The sequence below is a fragment of the Lepisma saccharinum genome, chromosome 6, assembly GCF_977018435.1.
Source record: "Lepisma saccharinum chromosome 6, izLepSacc3.1, whole genome shotgun sequence".
NCBI classification, from domain to species: Eukaryota; Metazoa; Arthropoda; class Insecta; order Zygentoma; family Lepismatidae; genus Lepisma; species Lepisma saccharinum.
This window is the reverse complement of record NC_139234.1, coordinates 17,465,580-17,485,739: the sequence shown is the minus strand read 5'-3', so window position 1 is coordinate 17,485,739 and position 20,160 is coordinate 17,465,580. Positions and strand designations below refer to the sequence as shown.

The 20,160-nt window shown below is 36.5% G+C and overlaps 1 protein-coding gene across 1 annotated transcript; it reads left to right on the top strand.

The window, feature by feature from the left end:
- Positions 1–6,234: 6,234 nt before the first annotated feature.
- Positions 6,235–20,082, top strand: LOC145989254 (barrier-to-autointegration factor-like). The gene is made up of 3 exons (XM_083124576.1): positions 6,235–6,569; positions 10,899–11,029; positions 17,724–20,082. Exons 2-3 carry the CDS (start codon positions 10,904–10,906, stop codon positions 17,868–17,870), a joined length of 273 nt encoding a protein of 90 aa, XP_082980702.1. The 5' UTR covers positions 6,235–6,569; positions 10,899–10,903; the 3' UTR covers positions 17,871–20,082.
- Positions 20,083–20,160: the final 78 nt, after the last annotated feature.

Sequence of the window (20,160 nt, the reverse complement as noted above, 5' to 3'; positions counted from 1 at the left end):
CGATGCGATATTCCTCTCGGTTTGATAGTTATCGTATTTTAAAAGTGTGAAGTGATACGTTGTTTACATCTCGCGCGGCCGCCATTATGGGAACGAAAGACTAGCAACAAGTACGGTGTAACAAGTACCGTGTGAGGCGAAAACTAGCAAATGGGTAGCCAGTCCAGCGTCAACGAGAGCGTTCCTACTAGAAATCCAGTTCCGTGTGATAGGGGCTTTAGGCTGACTTGGCTGGAGTTTACGAACAGCCGTGTAGCCTATACATTTTAGTGCAAACTCAGTCCAAGTCAATGATGGCTCGGTGGCTCAGTTGGTAGAGCAATGGCATGGTATGCCAGAGCCCTGATTCGGGCCCTGGTAGAGCCTGCAGTTTCCGTTAAAATAACTACATATGCGACATCTTCTTGCTTTCTCTTCTCGATATTCATAAAATTTTCGGCTGTCCCTTCTTGGTAGTTAAGTATTTCTGTGTGTGCGAACCTAGTAGGCTTAAACAAAATTATTTATTTTATGCCATGATATTCTCGGACTGCATACATGAAATTTTGTTCGGGCAAAACTAAATCATCACTCAAAACTTTGATTTTTAGTTGATCTGTGAAGCTTATTTCTGTTTTAATAAACCGCTGAAATATTCACTTTAGAGAGAGACATCTTCGATCTCTTCGGCCCTCGACCTGATAGCTGCACTACACTGAGGCTCCATAAGTTCCGCTGTCGTCAATGTCTTCAGCTTTGGCAGTCCTTTTTATTTTCGAATCACTAGATCTTACAACGCAAGCAATGGACACTCACAGATCACTAATCGACTGTATGAATTGCCAAACTCTGAAAATTCTGAAGTCTCATTAACCGATTCTGTTGTACAGATCAACCGGTAAATTGAAGCCGCATATTTATATCCTCATTATATTCTAGAACGTTCCGCAGATAAAACGATTCGTTAATATTGCCAGTAGTTCGACTCCTTCTCTTATTCAAGAACGTTCCCTCTCGCGCTTTCCAGAGATTAAAAATTATTAACGAATCGTCCAACTTGTGGCGCTACCTTTGTTGTGCAGCTTCCAAAAAGTTCGCTGCGACAACACCGAAAGCGCAAGAAAAGTTTACGTGCAATATTATCAACAACAGGGTTATATAGAACATTCTCCGTCTTTATAATTACGAATCTCCTTAAATTATCGTCACAGTATTCAAGAAGACAAAAACATAATTTTATGTAGTGTAAACTGAAAATATCATGTTTGTGTGTGTGTGGGGGGGGGGGGGCACTAGCACCCTGATCACCACCTTGGATACATGCTATTGACAATAACAGGGTTATAGAACATTCTCCGTCTTGTCTTTATAATTATGTATCGCCTTAAATTATCGTCACATTAGTCAAGAAGACAAAAACATAATTTTATGCAGTGTAAACTGAAAAATTTCCTGCAGGGGCGGTTCGAACCCTCTGATCCCCACATTGGATACATGCTATTAAGAATAATAAGGTTATAGAACATTCTCCGTCTTGCCTCTATAATTATTATTCTTAAATTATCATCATATTATTCAAGCACCAGTGACCTAATTTTATCTAACGTAATTTGAAAAATTTCCTGAAGGGAGCTCGAGCCCCCTGATCTCCCATCTTGGATACGTGCTATTAACAATAACAAGTTTATAACATTCTCCGTCTTGCCTCGATAATTATTTTTCTGCTTAAATTATCGTCACATTATTCAAGAAGCCAATAGCCTAATTTTATCTAGTGTAAACTGAAAAAAATCTTGGGAAGGGGGGGGGGGGCTCGAGTCCCTGATCCCCAACCATGGATACGCGCTATTAACAATAACAGGGTTATAGAACATTCCCCGTTTTGCCTCGATAATGATTTCTCTCCTTAAATAATTGTCACATTATGCAAGAAGCCAAAAACCTAATTTTATCTAGTGTAAACTGAAAAATTTCCTGTGCAGTAGCTAGATTGTGAAACATCTATGATGTTATTATATCTTTGAATATAGATGTTCAATTGTTTTGTTGATTTGGTTTGTCAAGCATAGACTTGTGTTGACTCGGTGTTTTAAGTCCACTTTATGCACAGTAAGGCTAATTGGGACTAGACCTACAGTTTAAAGTGGGATCCGAACCACTATGTGCCTTCACCAGGTATCGAACCCGGGACCCCTTGATTACAAGGCGACGAGGCTACCGCTGCACCATCGGGGAGGCCATGTGTCAAGCATAGAGTTAGCCATGTTGTATGTATATTCTAAGTTATGGATTAAATTATTATTTTGTATAAAATCGAACCCACATGATTTATTATATCATATTACCGTGGTTGGTAATACAACAATTTGGCGACTATGTATGGGATTCAAGGACATATTCTGGAACCTTTCGATGTGGATAAAGGTAAAGGAAAAGGTAAAGTGCTCCCCTGTGCATGGCACCACGCCATGAAGGCGTATAGGGGGTGTGGGGGTGATGTGACCGCCTTTACCCCCCAGGGTTTCCCCCAGGTACCCATGTTATTCGACGCTGGGTGGGCGCCGGGGCCGCTTCGATCGTTAGAAAAGTTCCCGGATTTGAACCGGCCGGGGATCGAAGTCAGATGGTAGTCAGACGCGTTACCGACTGAGCCACCGCTAAAGGTAACATTGATTCGTATTTGGAGCGGTTTGAACAGATTTGTGTTGCTAATGGTATTCCAAAGGAAAAGCAAATTAGTCATTTTATTGCTTCTGTGGAGGAAATTTATATGATGTTTTAAGGGATTTAGTTACTCCAGATTCTGTTGCTAGTAAAACAAGAAGTAATAAAAGATGTATTGTTGAATCATTTTCAACCGAAGCATAATGTTGTTGCAGAAAGATACCGTTTTCATCTTCTGAAGCAAGAGTTAGGTCAACCTGTGTCTGAATATATAGTTTCTCTTAAACATGCAGCTACTAAGTGTAACTTTGGAGCATTCTTAAATGATATGCTAAGAGATCAACTGGTGTTTGGAGTTAGCAGTGAAGTTACAAGTACAAGAAAGAAATTGTTATCATAAGGCGACGTTTCCTTTCTTAAAGCTTGCGACATTGCCGTGAATATGGAAATGGTTGAGAAACATGTGCGGCTATTCCATCAAAAGGATGGTTTTGCTACTGATTATAATGTACATAAGCTTCATGAAAGCAAGACTAAACCTTTCCAAGCTTTCTCCAATAGGAAAACTAACTTTAATAATCAGTTTAAGAAGAGCAGAGTTAATGAGAAACCTGGAACTTCAAGACAATGGATTTGTTATAAGTGTGGAAAGACGCATAAAAAAGGTAAATGTTATTTAAAGCAAATTGATGTAATTATTGTGGATCTTTGGACATATTCAGAAATTTTGTAGATTTCGTAAGAAACCGACAGATAAAAACTTATCAAGTTTACAAAGTAAATCCGCTGAATCTAACAGTTGCTTAAGTAATGTGTCTCTTGATGTAATTTCAAAAGAATATAAAGATTCTATTAAGTCGAATGCAGAAAAGGAACATCAATAATTTTTAATTCCCCGTTTTGCCTCGATAATGATTTCTCTCCTTAAATAATTGTCACATTATGCAAGAAGCCAAAAACCTAATTTTATCTAGTGTAAACTGAAAAATTTCCTGGGGGAGGGGGCTCGATCAACCTGATTCCCAACTTGGATACGTGCTATTATCAATAATAGGGTTACAGAACATTCTCCGTCTTTCCTCGATAATTATTTCTCTCCTTACATTATCCTCATTTTATTTTATTTCACACCACAAGGAACCAAAAACCTCATTTTATCAAGTGTAAACTGAAAACTTTCGGGGGGCTCGAGCCCCCAAAGCCCCCCTTTTGGATACGTGCCTGATGTTAGTCATATGGTATGGCGGCAAAGAAATACAGAGTTGGTGCCGCGAAACTTAATCCCAACTGTCAAACACGGTGGCGGTTCACTCTTAGTATGTGGTTGGACGAGTGCTGCCGGGGTCGGCAAGTTGCATTTCATAGAGGGAACGATGGACCAGTACATGTACAGTGGGATCTATAAGTAATACCGTGCAAATTGTCCATCACCATGTTCGTGCACTTTATTTGACCCAATAAGAGCTTCAAGAATTAAAAGAAAACTCAAAACAAGCTGTTGACAACTTCTGCACCAGCATACATAAAATCCATCGCTTAAAAAACACATAGAATGTAAGAGAAATATTAATGAAAATAGTCATGGACAATTTGCTGAGCAATACTAGTGGATCCCACTGTACATTGATATATTTAAGAATAATTTGAGCGCTAGTGCGGCTCAAATGAACTTGGGTAATGATTACTTGTTTCAACAGGACAACGATTCTAAGCATACCGCCCTTAATACAAAATTGTGGCTGTTATATAACACACCAAAACAACTTCACCCCCCCTCTCAATCCCCAGATCTGAACCCCATAGAAAATTTATGGAGTGTATTAGAGAAACAGATAAAAAAAAAAAGAAACAAATCCGACCTAAAATTAGTATTGCAGGAAGAATGGAACGCCATTTCACCTCAGATTACTGCAGATCTGGTCAAATCTGTACCAGACAGGCTCCAGGCAATTCGTGCCCAAGGAAATCCAAAAAAATATTAAATGCTTGTGTTTTTTGCAGAAAATATGGACAAGAATGGCAAGTGTCCAAAGACTTTTTGTGTTCAAAATATGTGATATTTATTTATATTTTGTATTTTCCTGTTGTATCAAATAAACAAGTATATGAGGTAGAATAATGTGGTTTTCATTCCACTTGCCTACCTGCATCCACAACCCTGTTTACGTACAGTGGGATCCATGAGTATTACCGTGCAAATTGTCCATCACCAAGTTCGTGCGCTTTATTTGACCCAATGATGGCCGTGTGCACGAACGAAGATCAAATTTTAAACTCGGATCGGGAAAGGATCACTGGAAAATTCCATTGCACCAAGACGGTTCAACACTTGATCGCGATCTAGGAACATCAAAACGAGTTTATCTTCTGATCGGTCATTCGCCACCGTTTTGGTGTCTGATCCTGGTTCACGATACTGACGCTTCGACTGCAGGCAGTTGTTTTTCAATATAAAAAGAGCGGAAAGTGATATCGAGGGCGTGCAAACGCTGAGATGTTGGATGTACAATGCCGATAATTCGAGAAATTTGTAAAGTAAACTAAAAACTGCCAAAATAATAATAATAATTTGTGGTTCTGTGGCACAAAGTCGAAATGTTTCTAAATACTTTACTTTCTATCCCAGAACACAAAATATATGCATGTGCAAGGTAAATTACAACAGAGGAAATATGATTGTATAAATTTACGAAAATACATGTTACTGGCTATTTACACGACACGACAATATAAATATATAAGAATTAAGAAATGAAAAATTCAAATACTTACCACAATACAGTAATAATAATAAAAAAATATCTTTATTGAGCGGGCGAGCGTACCATACCATATGAGCGTATTCTGTTCTCTCGCGAATGCATTTCGTAAGGCATTGAAGTCCCGTAGAAGAAGGTTCCATGCATTCTCCTTATCCTTTTGTCTTGCGCCGTCAGTTCTTTTTTTAAGATTATTATTTCTTAACACCCTATTACATCCTTGTACTCGTCGACAAGGTTCATCAGTACATTTCTCAAATTCATATAAGTTTGCGGCCCGAATTACTTTCTTCTCCTACACGTTGATACTTTAACACATCACACTACTCTGTGGCGTTCTTGATTGTCATTTGTTTTAGCCAACCAATCAGGTATAGCCTTACAAATTAATCTCGGATCATTTGAACGGAATCTCGTAAACGTCGTTTTTCGTTGGTGCAATGCAAATCTTTAAACCAAGTTCATTTAGAGTGGATTAAAATTGATCTCGTTCATCTGAACTTCGAAATAATCGGCGTTGGTGCACGCGGCCATAAGAGCTTCAAAAATTAATAGAAATCTCAAAACAAGCTCTTGACAACTTCTGCACCAACATACATAAAATCCATCATTTAAAAACATATAGGATGTAAGAGAAAAATTAATGAAAATAGTCGTGGACAATTTGCCGTGCAATACCAGTGGATCCCACTGTACCATCAATGGTGTCCAAACACTTTTTACACTCGCTGTAGGTTAATTGTAAAGTACGCTTCTATGGGTGTCTCCAGAAGCACTCAACGTTGGATGCATTCTAAACTTTTATTGCTTACCCACATTGCGTGTCGGCTCCGTGCTGTGTCTATTTAACTTGCATTGTGCAGAAAATCAGTACGTGTTAAACATATTCATTTATTTGCCGACAAAAGTTGAAATACCTACTATAATAATCATTGTTGCTTACAATCTAACACATATCTCATATTATGAAATATAATTTAATGGAATTATGTAGTTGTTATGTAAATATTTTTACGTTCGGTGCGGTACAAATTGTAAGACTTGCTTTCAATTTCACATTACACACACAGAGATTCCTTTCTGACAGTGACAAGAAGCACGGTAACAAAAGCAATTTTTATCAAGTTGATAATTCTGAAGACACCAATTGATAAAAATATACAACAGGTAAATATTTATTGGTAGCGATGCATGTGTCATTGTATATACTTATATTACATTTTGAAACTGTAATAATCATTCAGACAAGGGTATGTGGTAACGGTTTCATACATCGCAGACACATTTCTTCAATTTTACATAAACTACTTACGGCAATGAGTTTCTCCAAGGTTTACAACGCTCGTCGAGGTATTTTGTTTGGGGCGAATTGACAATATAGAGAAAGTCTCCAATTTTGTTAATTTTCGGTATACTAATTTTGGCTTTCTAATCACGAATCTTTTGTAAAATACCGGGGGTCACGTCTGGAAATTTTAAAAAAAAAAGCCGATCTCCTTTTTGGTATAATTTAACAATACAGGGAATTTATCCAATTTGTTTAAACTTTGGGATACTTACTAATTTGGGCCTCGTAATCACGAATCTGCACTTAAAATTTGGCGCTTATTTGGGGGCAGGTGAATCCGGTCAATTTCTAACATGCCTTTAACAGGGACTCTATAGATATAGGCGGGGCCGCGATAGCGGTTGGGGGCGGTAGGTCAATTACCCCAGGGGCGGGGCCCGGAATCGGCGGGAAATTTGGAAATCGAAGGGGTGGAAATAAGAACTTAATTGAGATTATTTTGCCATTTCCACGTGTGACCGCCAATTTTTGACTGCAGATTCGTGATTAGGGGGCCAAAATTAGTGAGTATGCCGAATTTAAAACAAAATGTAGAAATTCCCAGTATTGTAAAATCGCTCCGAAACTACTTACCGTAATAAGTTTCTGTAGTATTGTCTAACATCCGGAAGGTGTTTTGTGTGAAATTCAGGTAAGTTTTCCGTATCCTGGAAACGGATTTCTTCAAATTTAAAAGTTTGGGGTTCATTTGGGGGCAGGTTACTCTGGCCAATTTCTAACATTCCTTTAACAGGGACTCCATAGAGAAAGCCGGGGAGCCGGAGCAGAGGCGGGGCCGCGTTAGCAGTTAGGGGCAGTAGGGCAATTACCCCAGGGGCAGAGCCCGGAATCTGTGGGAAATTTGGACTCAAAAATGTCAAACGAAAATAATTTTTTAATTTAAATTTCCCACCGATTCCAGGATGAATAGCCACAAAAACCATTCACGGAATTTTCCGCGAAGCAGATAGGTAAGTACGAATGTCAAAAATTGACGAAACTAAGAAGTTATAGGTGTCCAATAGATCGTAAACTGTTACCGTATTAATATAAGTTATCAAATGTATTCTTTCAATGGTCAAGAAATTGAGTAGATTGTAATTAATGTGAGGCACGTAAGTATAAGACTACCACATGTCATAAACTGTGTCACAAATGCCTTAACAGCAAAGCAGGAGGGGCCTACCGAATGGATGCATCCAGAGTGGAGGAAGTAATTTTCCATTGGCTACTGGTCCCATCTAGATTGGGGTGACCAGATGTCCTGATTTTCGCAGGACAGTCCTTTTTTTTGGGCCATGTCCTGCATTCTGTGATGGACACTCCAAAAAAAATTTTTTTCCCCCAACAGCACCCTGTGTAATGTCCTGCAAATTGTTTACCTCAATAAAGTCCTCCCTTGCACAAATACACAATAAACTTTTTCATATAAATTGGTAGCATGTACATGTACACACATGCATGTATGTGTTTGTACAAGATCATGTACAGGAAGAAATAGTCGTATATCTAAAAATGTTGACGCCTGCTTCACTTGCAGAATCATACCTCCTCTCAAATTTATATTTATTAGTTAGAAACTGTTATTGCATTTGATTTGTTCATATGTGATATACGAGTTAGAGTGATGAGTAAAAGTATATGCATGGGCACTTCGATCATTTAAAATTGTTTGATGTATTGATGAGGTGATTATGGAGGAATATACTACAGATGGGAAAAGAGACAGATATATTCTCAGTATTGAGTAATAATATTTTAATATCATTTCACAATGTATGGATATTTTATGGGATCTGGAAGTTGTTTCAGCATGAATATCAAAAAAGACGTGTAAGCTAGGAGAATAACACTTGTCTCACCGAAGTTGGGCACGGAAATCTCTAGCTGCATGCACTACTTGCATGTGATAATTTGCAAGGTTTGAATTGAGTGTTTTCAGTAATAAAACACACTTGTAGAACCAAAAAAATCTAAGATCAAAATCACAATTTTATCCTGAAAACAGAAATAATAATGAGTTTTGGATTTGCATCAAAGAAACATTAGTTTCATTATTTATAACAATAAATAATAATGTCTGGTGCATCCAAAAATCCCTAAGACATGGAAGAAAATGAGAGAGATGGGTGGGGGAGAAACTAGGAACAAGTGAGTAAAGATATACAAAAAGAAAACATGAAGAACAAGAGACATAAAAAGGGTAATCTGTAAAATGAAATGAAAATACATAAGAGAAGAAAACAGATTAAAAAGCTGTGTAATATGTAAGTGGTCATGAACGTAGCAAGACTTTCTTCCATCCAAAAGGAGGGGCACGTGACCCTCCTAGACTCTATCTGTGTGCATCCATGGTGGATGTCCTGCTTTTCGTTTCAGAAAATCTGGTCACCCTAATCTAGATCGGATCACCTGAAGATATCGCTCTCTTCTTGTCCACTTCTTACAATCTCGCTCTGGATCATATCCAACAGCTGGAGCGTTATGCTCTCTTCTGAAACACTGCTTTTTTGTATATTTCAACAGCGATGAACATTTTCAAGGTTAGAAAACATGTATGTATATACAGTGGAACATCGATTTTACATTTTGCGGACCCAAGTGAAAAATGTAAAATGTGAGGAAAAAAATATTATGAAGAGGGAATGTATTTTGGAAAAAGTAAAAATTGAGGTAACAGTTTACTAATCACAAACACATTTCTTGATTTTTACAGAAGAAACTACTTACGGAAATTAGTTCCTCTAGCATTGTTGAACATCTGGAAGGTGTTTTCTGTCATGTGGGAATGTGTCATAGGGGAAATTCATTATTTTTGTTGAAAATTAATTCTCCGATGCACAATAGCTTTTGCCGCATACACCTTCGTAGATCATGGCACATCCTGATTGTTGATGTTCATTGGGTATGCAGTGTTTCCAACCAAAAATAGTTAGAGTCCATTGAACCATTCATGATAGCCCCAAGAAACATTACGTTAGGTTAGGTTAGGCAAACATAGTTAAACAAATTTTAACTTTGTTTGCCAAACCTAACCTAACTAGTTACATGAATTTTACCTATGTTTGCCTAACCTAACTAAACCTAACCTAACCTTACGTAATGTGTCAATGATTCAACGCATTTTGACTGTATTTTTTCGGTTAAGAAGGTTGGAAACACTGCATACCCAATGAAAGTCGACAAAACACAAGCACGATGCACGATGATCCATGAAGGTGTCTTACGGAAGCGCAAAAATGAAAAGAAAGAAGTACTCGTAATGTGAAAAATTGAAATTACTTTGATCAAAAAAACGTGAATAAACCCTAAAGAATGTTCTGTGAAGCAGATACGTAAGTACGAATGTTAAAAGTGACTAAACAAAGAAGTTACACGTGTTTGTGGATAGTAAACTTTTACCCTAAAAAAAACAAAAACAATTCACTTGCATGCAACACCTACAAATTATAACTTAAGCCCCTATCACACGGAACTGGATTTCTAGTAGGAACGCTCTAGTTGACGCTGGACTGGCTACCCATTTGCTAGATTTCGCCTCACACGGTACTTGTTACACCGTACTTGTCGATAGTCTTTCGTTCCCATAATGGCGGGCGCGCGAGATGTAAACAACGTATCACTTCACACTTTTAAAATACGATAACTATCCAACCGAGAGGAATATCGCATCGCATTAAATGGTTTTTGGTAGAGAAGAACGGCGCTGATAAAATATGTACTTTACAACGTTTACTATACACGTATGGAAGAATATTTTAGCTTTTTCAATTGTAAACATGTCTTTCGTGTTGTATGCACTCGGAAGCCACAGACAAAAAAGGGCTACTTTACAAACTCACAGAATATCTTCACATGGCCAAACTTTGCTCTGATTGGCTGTTCCACAGAATCTAGTCGAAGAAGTTAGTAGCAATTAGAACATGTCCTATTCCTCAAAACCAGTCAAGCAGTCAGCCAGGCGGCCATGATTACTACCCAGAAAGTCAGTTCATCGCCAACTAGGGCATTCCAACTAGAAATCCAGTTCCGTGTGATAGGGGCTTTATCCAGAGTAAATTAACTGTAAAAGCAAGCCACACTTAATTTTTATAAAAAGTAACTTTCCTAATACTGTATAAGAGGTGTACAACTGTGAAGATTATAGTGTATTCCTTTGATTGTTTCAGAAACAATGTCTTCTACAACAAAGAAACATGGGGATTTTGTTGGGGAGCCAATGGGGAATAAGCCTGTGACACATTTGCCAGGCATTGGTCGAGTAAGGGGACAGGAGCTTGGCAATAAAGGATTCACCAAGGTAGGCTGTGAAATTTGGTTAATAATCACCTTGAATTTTTGAATCTGGAATTTATGCATGTAAATTTTCTTTACAGACATGTTTTATACAACGAAAAGAATATTTTATTATTTACTTTGAGTTTCAATAAATTAATATAAATCGGTACGATTATTTGAAGCCTTCCGCCTGAAAAGATTCTGTGAGCTCTGAACTTTCGAAGTATTTATTAACTTTATGAAGTAAAAAGAATAAAATGTCAAAAAATCTCTGTCCCTTCTTTTCTAGATTTTATTCAATTCGATTACTGCGTATATGTATTCCCATTATAGTGCTTAAAGTAGATATGTAGAAACAAAAGCGAAGAGTTTTAATCACATAATAATTGAACGACGTAACTTGCCTTCATCCTTCGGATCAGACTCGTAAACTGGCGTAATTTGTGTGACTATAATAATCTTGACGATTCACTGCTTCGAGCTTCGACTTTAAAAACTGTCTGTCTTGTTTTTGAAAGAAGCCACTTAAGTAATGCAGTTCCCTGATTTCACCTGAACAACACAAACCCAGATGGCAAGAAAAGATAAGCTTACAGACTGGCGGGTGAAACCTCCACCCCCCCCCCCTTGCGCTGCGAGGGGCACCTCATATGCGAGAACCGCACGAGGATGGTTGTGTGTTGAAAAACGACACCAGCGCTACAGTCGGGAAATCCTCAAACTTTCAGAACGCGAGGAAACCAAATCCTTGTATTTATTGTTATAAAATCATGTAATTTCTGTTGAAAATATTGGGTAAACGCTTGGAATTATCTATGTAAATTCACGACACTAAGATGCACAATATTGAACCTAAATGGTATAATGGTTTAAAACTCTTCAAACGCCCCATTTAAAGCTGCTTTCACATCCAATTAATGCTGCATTTCCAATTTTTTGTACGCCAAACTATAATCCCAAATTGATTTTTTATTAATTACATCACTTCGTGTATCCTTCTAGTATCACTGAAATTGGAAGCATATGTTGGGAGTTATTTTCAATAGAATAAGAAGCAGTTTTCAGCTGTTGAGCGAGACATCCAGCTGAGGCTTAACACTTATGGTAGACACACTTTTCTTGCATTTTTCGCCGAAAATTCATCTACTATATCTTCGAAGTCCAATTCACGAAGAAGTTCATGTTCAATGCTTAATAAACAAAGATTGGATAAGCGATCCTGTCCCATGGAAGCACGAAGCCTGTTTTTCACTAATTTCATTTTTGAGAAAGCACTAGTATCTCCACATTTTTTCCCTAGAAAAACTCACAGTTCTAATATGATGTTCTAATTAACGAAAGAAAGTTATGTACTTCGTAGGATTATTTATTATCTTAATCATATCTGAGAATTGATTGTTTGAATAAGTGTGCCTTATTACCACACCACAGCCAAATCAATCCATGGTATCAAGTATTACAGTGTCTGCTGCCACGTTCTTTTTCTGCTAAAATCTCAAAAGAAGAAGAGGAGGCCAGGCCAATCATATGATGCATAACAAAATGTGGGTGTGTACGAGATGCAATGAGAGAACACACGTCGTTCAAGCAGTGTTGCCACATGAAGGGAAATTTCCCTTTTTGAAGGGAAATTTGGAGCTAATTTTAAGTGAAAAGGGAAAAGGGAAATTCGATTAAAAATAGCGAATTTTCAGGGAAATTTTAAGACAGACTAAACATTAATTATATTAAACATTATAACAGATTCCAGTTTTGAAAATGAGAACTTATTTTTTAATTTTGTCGTGTACTTTGTTCTCAGAGGAAGGATGGAATTTGGGTTGACCCACATCTGGCTACCGTTTGGGGCCGGAGGTCTTTGGCCATTCACCCTTATGGGAGTGGGAGTTCGAGGGTATTGTTTATTTAAGCTTTCCCCGGTTCTCTGAATTTTGCCTCAAACACTACACGTGCAAACCATAAAGTTATCTTTGTCGCAAACCTATCTTTACTTCAGTCTTCATTGGACACTGGGTGGGTTATTCGTCGTGTGCGAGTGTTTGGTGGAAGGCTGTGCCCGTCTTGGACGACGGGAGAACAAGGGAAGCAAAGGAAACTATCTAATAATGTTTCCTGAACAAAGGAATTTGAAAAAGTTACACTGCTTTTTTTTAAATATATTTTAGCATTTCAGGTATTGTATAGTAAAAAAAAAGTATAGAATGAAATTTTGGACTGTTTTGTTCTACATAAATAAAGGATGTCCCAAAAGTAACGCAGGATTTAATTTAAGGAAAAACATTTCATATATTTATTAGTTGGCAAAGTTATTACATTATATGAAAGGGTGAACATTGCCATTAAATGTGGAAGAGAATATCTGACAAAATGTCCTCCACGATGCATTTTATACTCTAATTCCTTTGACAAAATTCTGAATCACTTTTTCGCATAACTTGACCTATATTTTAAAGTTGCTTCCGAACCACTATGTGCCTCCACAGAGTATTGAACCCAGTATTACAAGGTGACTGCGTTACCACTACACAATCGGGGAGATCCCTCTAAAGAGTTATGTACACCACTACTTATAATAATGTACATAAAATATTAATCAGGAACTTTACTTTCATCAACTGGACGTAACATCATTTTTTTTTCTTTTGTTATTCAATAAATATTCAATTTTTTTTACTTTTCTGACATTATTTCCTTACCAGGACAGTTGTTTTTACACAAATTTTAGAGTCACAACGATTGTCTAATATAGGCAAAATTAAGGGAAAAAGGAGAACTGGTTGGGATATAGAAAAGTTAAAGAAAGACAGCGATAAGAGAGCTTTTCAGGAACAAATACACCAACAATTAAGTGATGAGAATGAAAACAATAGCATTGAGGAAATATGGAATGATATGAAGAAAACTCTGACTGAAACATCAGAAGAGATATTAGGGCAAAGGAAGAGATCTAACAGAAAAGATTGGTGTGGTGAAGAGTGTAGAGTACTAATAGGGAAGAAAAATGAGTTAAGGAAAAAGATGATTCAAAGAGAAACAAGAGCATCGATGAATGCATATAAAGATGCTAGGAAGGAACCGACTAAAATCTGTAGGAGGAAAAAGACATATTGGATGGAGGAGCGAGTAAGGAAAATAGAGGAACATCAGACAGAGGGTAATACAAGACAAATGTACAAAGCTGTTAGAAATCTTAGTACTGGATATCAACCAAGGTTAAACCTATGTAAAGACAAAAATGGGAAGCTTATTACGGATCAAGCCAAATGTCTGGAAAGATGGTCAGAATATTTTCAGGAGCTCTATGAATCTAAATTTAATATAACAGATAATGCAGATTAAGACCAAACCCAAGTTACAGAATGTGAGGTACAAAGACCATCGTTTGAAGAAGTAAAGTGTGCAATATTAAAATTAAATAATAATAAAGCACCTGGAGAAGATTTGCTCCCTGCGGAGATATTTAAAAAGGGTGGAGAAACACTTTGGAAGAAAGTTCATGAGCTAGTTTGCATGATATGGGATCAAGAGAAAATACCATGTACTTGGAAATATGGAGTTATCTTCCCCATCCATAAAAAGGGTGATAAAAGGAATTGTGGCAACTACAGGGGGATAACACTATTAAATATTGGATACAAAATATTTTCCAATATCCTATATATGAGAGCATCTAAGCAGGCGGAAGAAATCCTAGGGGAATATCAATGTGGATTCCGTCCAAATAGATCTACCATAGATCACATCTTCACCATATCTCAAATTATGGAAAAATTCTATGAGCAAAATATAGATCTACACTTTTTATTTATAGACTATCAACGAGCATTTGATAGCTTACACAGAGCTGGGATCATGAAAGTATTCAAGAAAGTAGGATTTCCAGATAAATTAATAAGATTGATAAAGGTAACCTTGGAAAATACAACAGCGGGAGTCATGGTGCAGGGAGAAGTCTCACGAACCATTAACATAGAAACAGGAGTGAGGCAAGGGGATGCTCTGTCCACCCTAATTTTCATTATTGTACTACATGATATTATCAGTCCACTGCAAAAAAGGGGGAGTATATTCTACAAAACAACACAGATACTTGCTTATGCTGATGATATTGTGATAATATCAAGGACACTTGCAGATCTTAAAAGCACTTTTTTAAAGATGGATAGTAAATCCAGAGAAATAGGACTATTAATTAATGAAACTAAAACAAGATATATGAGAATGTCCAGATCGCCAGCCAGACGAAACTCTCTGGCTTTGAATGTAGGTACATATCACTTTGAGGGAGTACCCACTTTTACTTACCTTGGAGCTCTTCTACATAACAACATAGAAGAAGAAGAGATTGTTAACCAAAGGATACAGGCTGGAAATAGACAGTATTATGCACATATAGAATTATTTAAGTCAAAAAACCTCTCTAGGAACACAAAATTAAGACTGTATAGGACACTTATTAGACCAGTTATAGCATATGGTGCAGAATCTTGGAAACTTACATCTAAAGCAGAAAGCAAGGTAATGTGTTTTGAAAGGAAGATATTACGTAAGATCTTTGGCCCCGTTAGGAATGAAGATGGATCCTATAGAATTAGGAATAATATGGAGTTGGAAGGATTGATTCAATATGAACATGTGGTGAGATATATAAAATCTCAACGCTTAAGATGGGCAGGACATCTGATGAGAATGGAAGAGGATAGGCTACCACGCCTGGTATTCAATCAGAAATTGTGGGGAACAAGTCCAAAAGGAAGACCGAGGGGAAGATGGATCGATGCGGTTGAGGAAGATTTGAGAAGGATGAATATACGCAATTGGAAAAATGTAGCTCAAGATAGAACGAGGTGGAGGAAGATTGTTTGGGATGCCAGAGCCCACCAAGGGCTGTAGAGCAAAAGAAGAAGAAGAAGATGAAAGGGTGAACATTGCCATTAAATGTGGAAGAGAATATCTGACAAAATGTCCTCCACGATGCATTTTATACTCTAATTCCTTTGACAAAATTCTGAATCACTTTTTCGCATAACTTGACCTATATTTTAAAGTTGCTTCCGAACCACTATGTGCCTCCACAGATTATTGAACCCAGTATTACAAGGTGACTGCGTTACCACTACACAATCGGGGAGATCCCTCTAAAGAGTTATGTACACCACTACTTATAATAATGTACATAAAATATTAATCAGGAACTTTACTTTCATCAACTGGACGTAACATCATTTTTTTTCTTTTGTTATTCAATAAATATTCAATTTTTTTTTACTTTTCTGACATTATTTTCCTTACCAGGACAGTTGTTTTTACACAAATTTTAGAGGTCTTAGCTACACGTAAGCTAGATGATGAATATTTGCTGTTATGTCTCTGATTTCATAGTGTCTTTTTACTATTTATGTAATAATGACAATATCTTTTAGTGAAGTAACAAAGAACAAAATAGGTATTAAACTTGGGGGCAAGGACACTTTACTTTTTTTATTTTTTGGTAGAAAAGTCTTAGCATTTAAAGGCCACAGTACACTGCTTTTAATCACAAGAAAAATCGCATGATTACGTAACTAATAGGCAAAATGTATGTGTGGAACTAGGATTTCTAAATACAATTAGCAAACCCATTATCAATTCAATAATTCTGTTGCTTTTTCCAAACCCACATAACTGTTACATCAAAATTAATATACCTCGGTATTGTAGTAGTTATTGTTATTGCTTCTTATTAGTATTTATTAGAACTAATACAAAGTTGTTATTTTATATACCATGTAGATATTTAAAAATGACAGGTATGTAAAATATGTATAAATATAAAAATTGTAATGAAATGAAGAAAGAAGCACTTCTGGAATTTCAATGTAGACCTAATTAAAAAGTCGAAATAACTTATTGTGCTGCTGGAGGAAGCAACGCTGAGGTTTTTATTTGTTTATTTAGAGATTATTTTAATCATACGCAGGCCGGGATTTATATATGTGAAGACCCAGAGCTTACAATACCAAGACCTCACCCCCAATCCCCTCCACAGTTTCAGTTATAACTTTTCGCCAAGCTACATGAGGTGGTTAGTTATACGTATTTCTACATTTTTCATCAAATCCGAAGTACCTAATTTTTTCATTATGGGGTACTTTTAAAAGCAGTTCTTTCACCAGTGAAGGCCTGGAGGTTCAGCCCTCAAGCTCACTCTAAATCCTGATCTCATTTTGACCATACCCTGCAAAATTTTGCGCCTCCTAAGCCCACTAGCTGCTTCTAATCATAGAAGTATTCAATTGGTCACAGTTTTTTCTTGTTTCAAGATCTCTAGTGATTCCTTTTACTTTCTAATGACAAAGTTAAATCCGCTTTTTAAGGAATGACGATATGTGAACATTTCTATATAGATAATATTCATTAGAAAAATATACATGTAATGAACACTTATTTATTTCAACATTCACATATCTCTAAGTATATGTACTTACAGTGGATTTGATTGGGTGGGCAATCGGGTGGGCACAGGAATTTTTGGGTGGGCGCTTGTCATTAAAAAAAAATGATAGTTCTACTGAGCTTTATTTTGTACATCACAGCACATTTGAAAATAGTGCACCTAAAAAGGTCCCATCTGTAGAGGCTTACAGGCAGGAAAGGCTATTATATGCTAATGTTTAAAATAGTTGTGCTTAGGCAAAAGCAGTGGTGCCATAATTTGAAATTTTCCTTCATTTTAGGCAAAAGAGGTGTATGGCCAGTACCTAGTTATGCACCAGGACAGAGACAAGTTTGTATCCTGGCTGCGAAACAACAGCTACGCCACCCAGAGAGATGCACAAAACTGCTACACTGCTCTGAAAGATTACTCTGACCAACATCTGTGAATTTGATTGCACATTATGGAACTGCATGTGAAGATGGGACCAAGGTTTCATCACCTAATCAGTATTCTTTTCAGTCTGTGATTACTTGTGATAAAGCACATTGTGATTTTTTCCACCTGATTGTTCATTAGAAGTGAATATAATGTTCCTGTGTGTTCAAAGAATTATATTCAGATTGTTCATTAGAAGTGAATATAATGTTCCTGTGTGTTAAAGAATTATATTCCAATTGTTCATTAGAAGTGAATATAATGTTCCTGTGTGTTAAAGTATTGTATTCCAATGTAAAGGAACATTTACATTGTTCTTAATTGCACTACAGAATTTAATTTTACAGATTTTTGTTATTGAAGTTTCAAGTGTGTAAATAAATACACAATTTACTATTTTTTTTTTGCACCTGATTGTTCATTAGAAGTGAATAAAACATTCCCTAAACACTTTTTAAAGAATGAGAATAGCACTTTCATATAAAAAAATGGAGAATACTGATCAAATGTTTTGAGGGAACATTCACAGTTGAAAAGCCAGTGAATTAAACATGTGTGTATATTATGCATAGACCAATATAAACTTAAGTATTAATACAAAGGTCAGTAAAATTAAAACCTTAAGTCTGACATAATATATGACAGATTGTACACAGCTCAAATGTACATGAGCTGTTGATTAGTGGAGATCAGAGGTGCCAGAGCTTCACACCTACCATTTTTTTTCAAGTGATAATTTTATAGCATTGTTAGCCTATTTTCTATCACAAATATCAAGACAACAGTGACAGCAAAGCACATGAAGATCTATGCTCTAGAAGGAATACTAAAGATATTTAATCTCCAGAATCTGAAACATCTTAGCAGTCTTTTGAAAGGCGAGAGATTTTTGAAAGCTACCATGCTAGTGCAGGTCAAGCATAGTAATGTATTAAACGCATTTCATGTTGTTTCAACAGACCTTTATAGTGCCCATAAATGCCTATTGTGCATAATTATACTTTGATGATAACCATTCGATGGTGTAAAAATATTGCATTTCAGCGGTATTCTTTTAAAAAAAAATGCTTTAGTGATTAATTGTAGAGTTACCTCAAGCTATTCCATTGCATTATTCTTCACAAAATATCAGTAAGAGACAGCCTAGCACGTTGAGTGGTCAACTGATGATCTTGCTATGTAATATTCTAGGTTCAAGTCCCAGCCTAGCCTAGTTGTGTGTCAACTTCATCTAATAACAATCGTTCATCATCACTATTCAATTCATCTTTACTAAAGGGCAAGGTTTAGTCCATGGTTGTTCTGCCATGTAATCCCATTAAATACATAGAAACACACATACATACACAAAAAGATATACATATGAATTAACATGATTGTGCTTGGTGTCATTTAGTTATGATAATACAAATTAAAATCAAGATAAAAAGTATGTTTTGGTACATGAATGAAGATTAAAATATAGTCAAGAAATGGGTGACATAGGTGAGAACACAATGATGTATTTACCCTGTGAACTTAAATTTTTACAATATATTTTCAAGTTTTTTGTTTCTAAAAGACTATGAATATAATAACAACATTGATGGAGTTATTGATATCTAACCATGTTCAGCATTTTGTTTTCATTTAGGGTGGCAGAAAAACAATGCAAAGTAAGAATAATACAATAGAATACAAGAACAAATCATTAGGTGTGTAAACCGAGAAAGGAAAATTTAAATGAGTTCCTGTTCACTGCCTATTGTGGTGCCTTTTTTATTTTATAGTGCATGTTTTCATAATTTGTAGTGCTTATAAATTACTCCCTAGTTATCGGGGATCATCATCCTCCACCCTCAATTAATTCATTTTTTGTATGCGTCAGTTTTCTGCCACTGTTGGACAATCATGATGATTAGATGAAACTGATGCAGGAACACTCAAAAGCACATACCTGCACAGGTTGAGACTATAATACAGATCCTTCGGTGACAGTATCATATGCTTGATTTCTGAGGGCTAAGGCTTTTGCTTAGGTGGCATTATTGTACAACCATCGTCAATTTCTGGACACTCATAATTAATAATATACAGTTACATAAAGTAATCTTGAAGTGAATAACTTTCCAAGCATTTTACGTTGCCGTTTGACTATGTACATTAGTGAAAATATTTTGTTTACTCAGTTGTTTACTCAGTTCCTGCAACTTTGAGAGCAGATTGGAGGCTTTCCTATTTTTATTTTATTATTTCCCCCCCCCCCCCCCCCCTAGTTTCTGGTGCTATATCTGCCTTATCTGTCTTTTCCTGCTCATTCT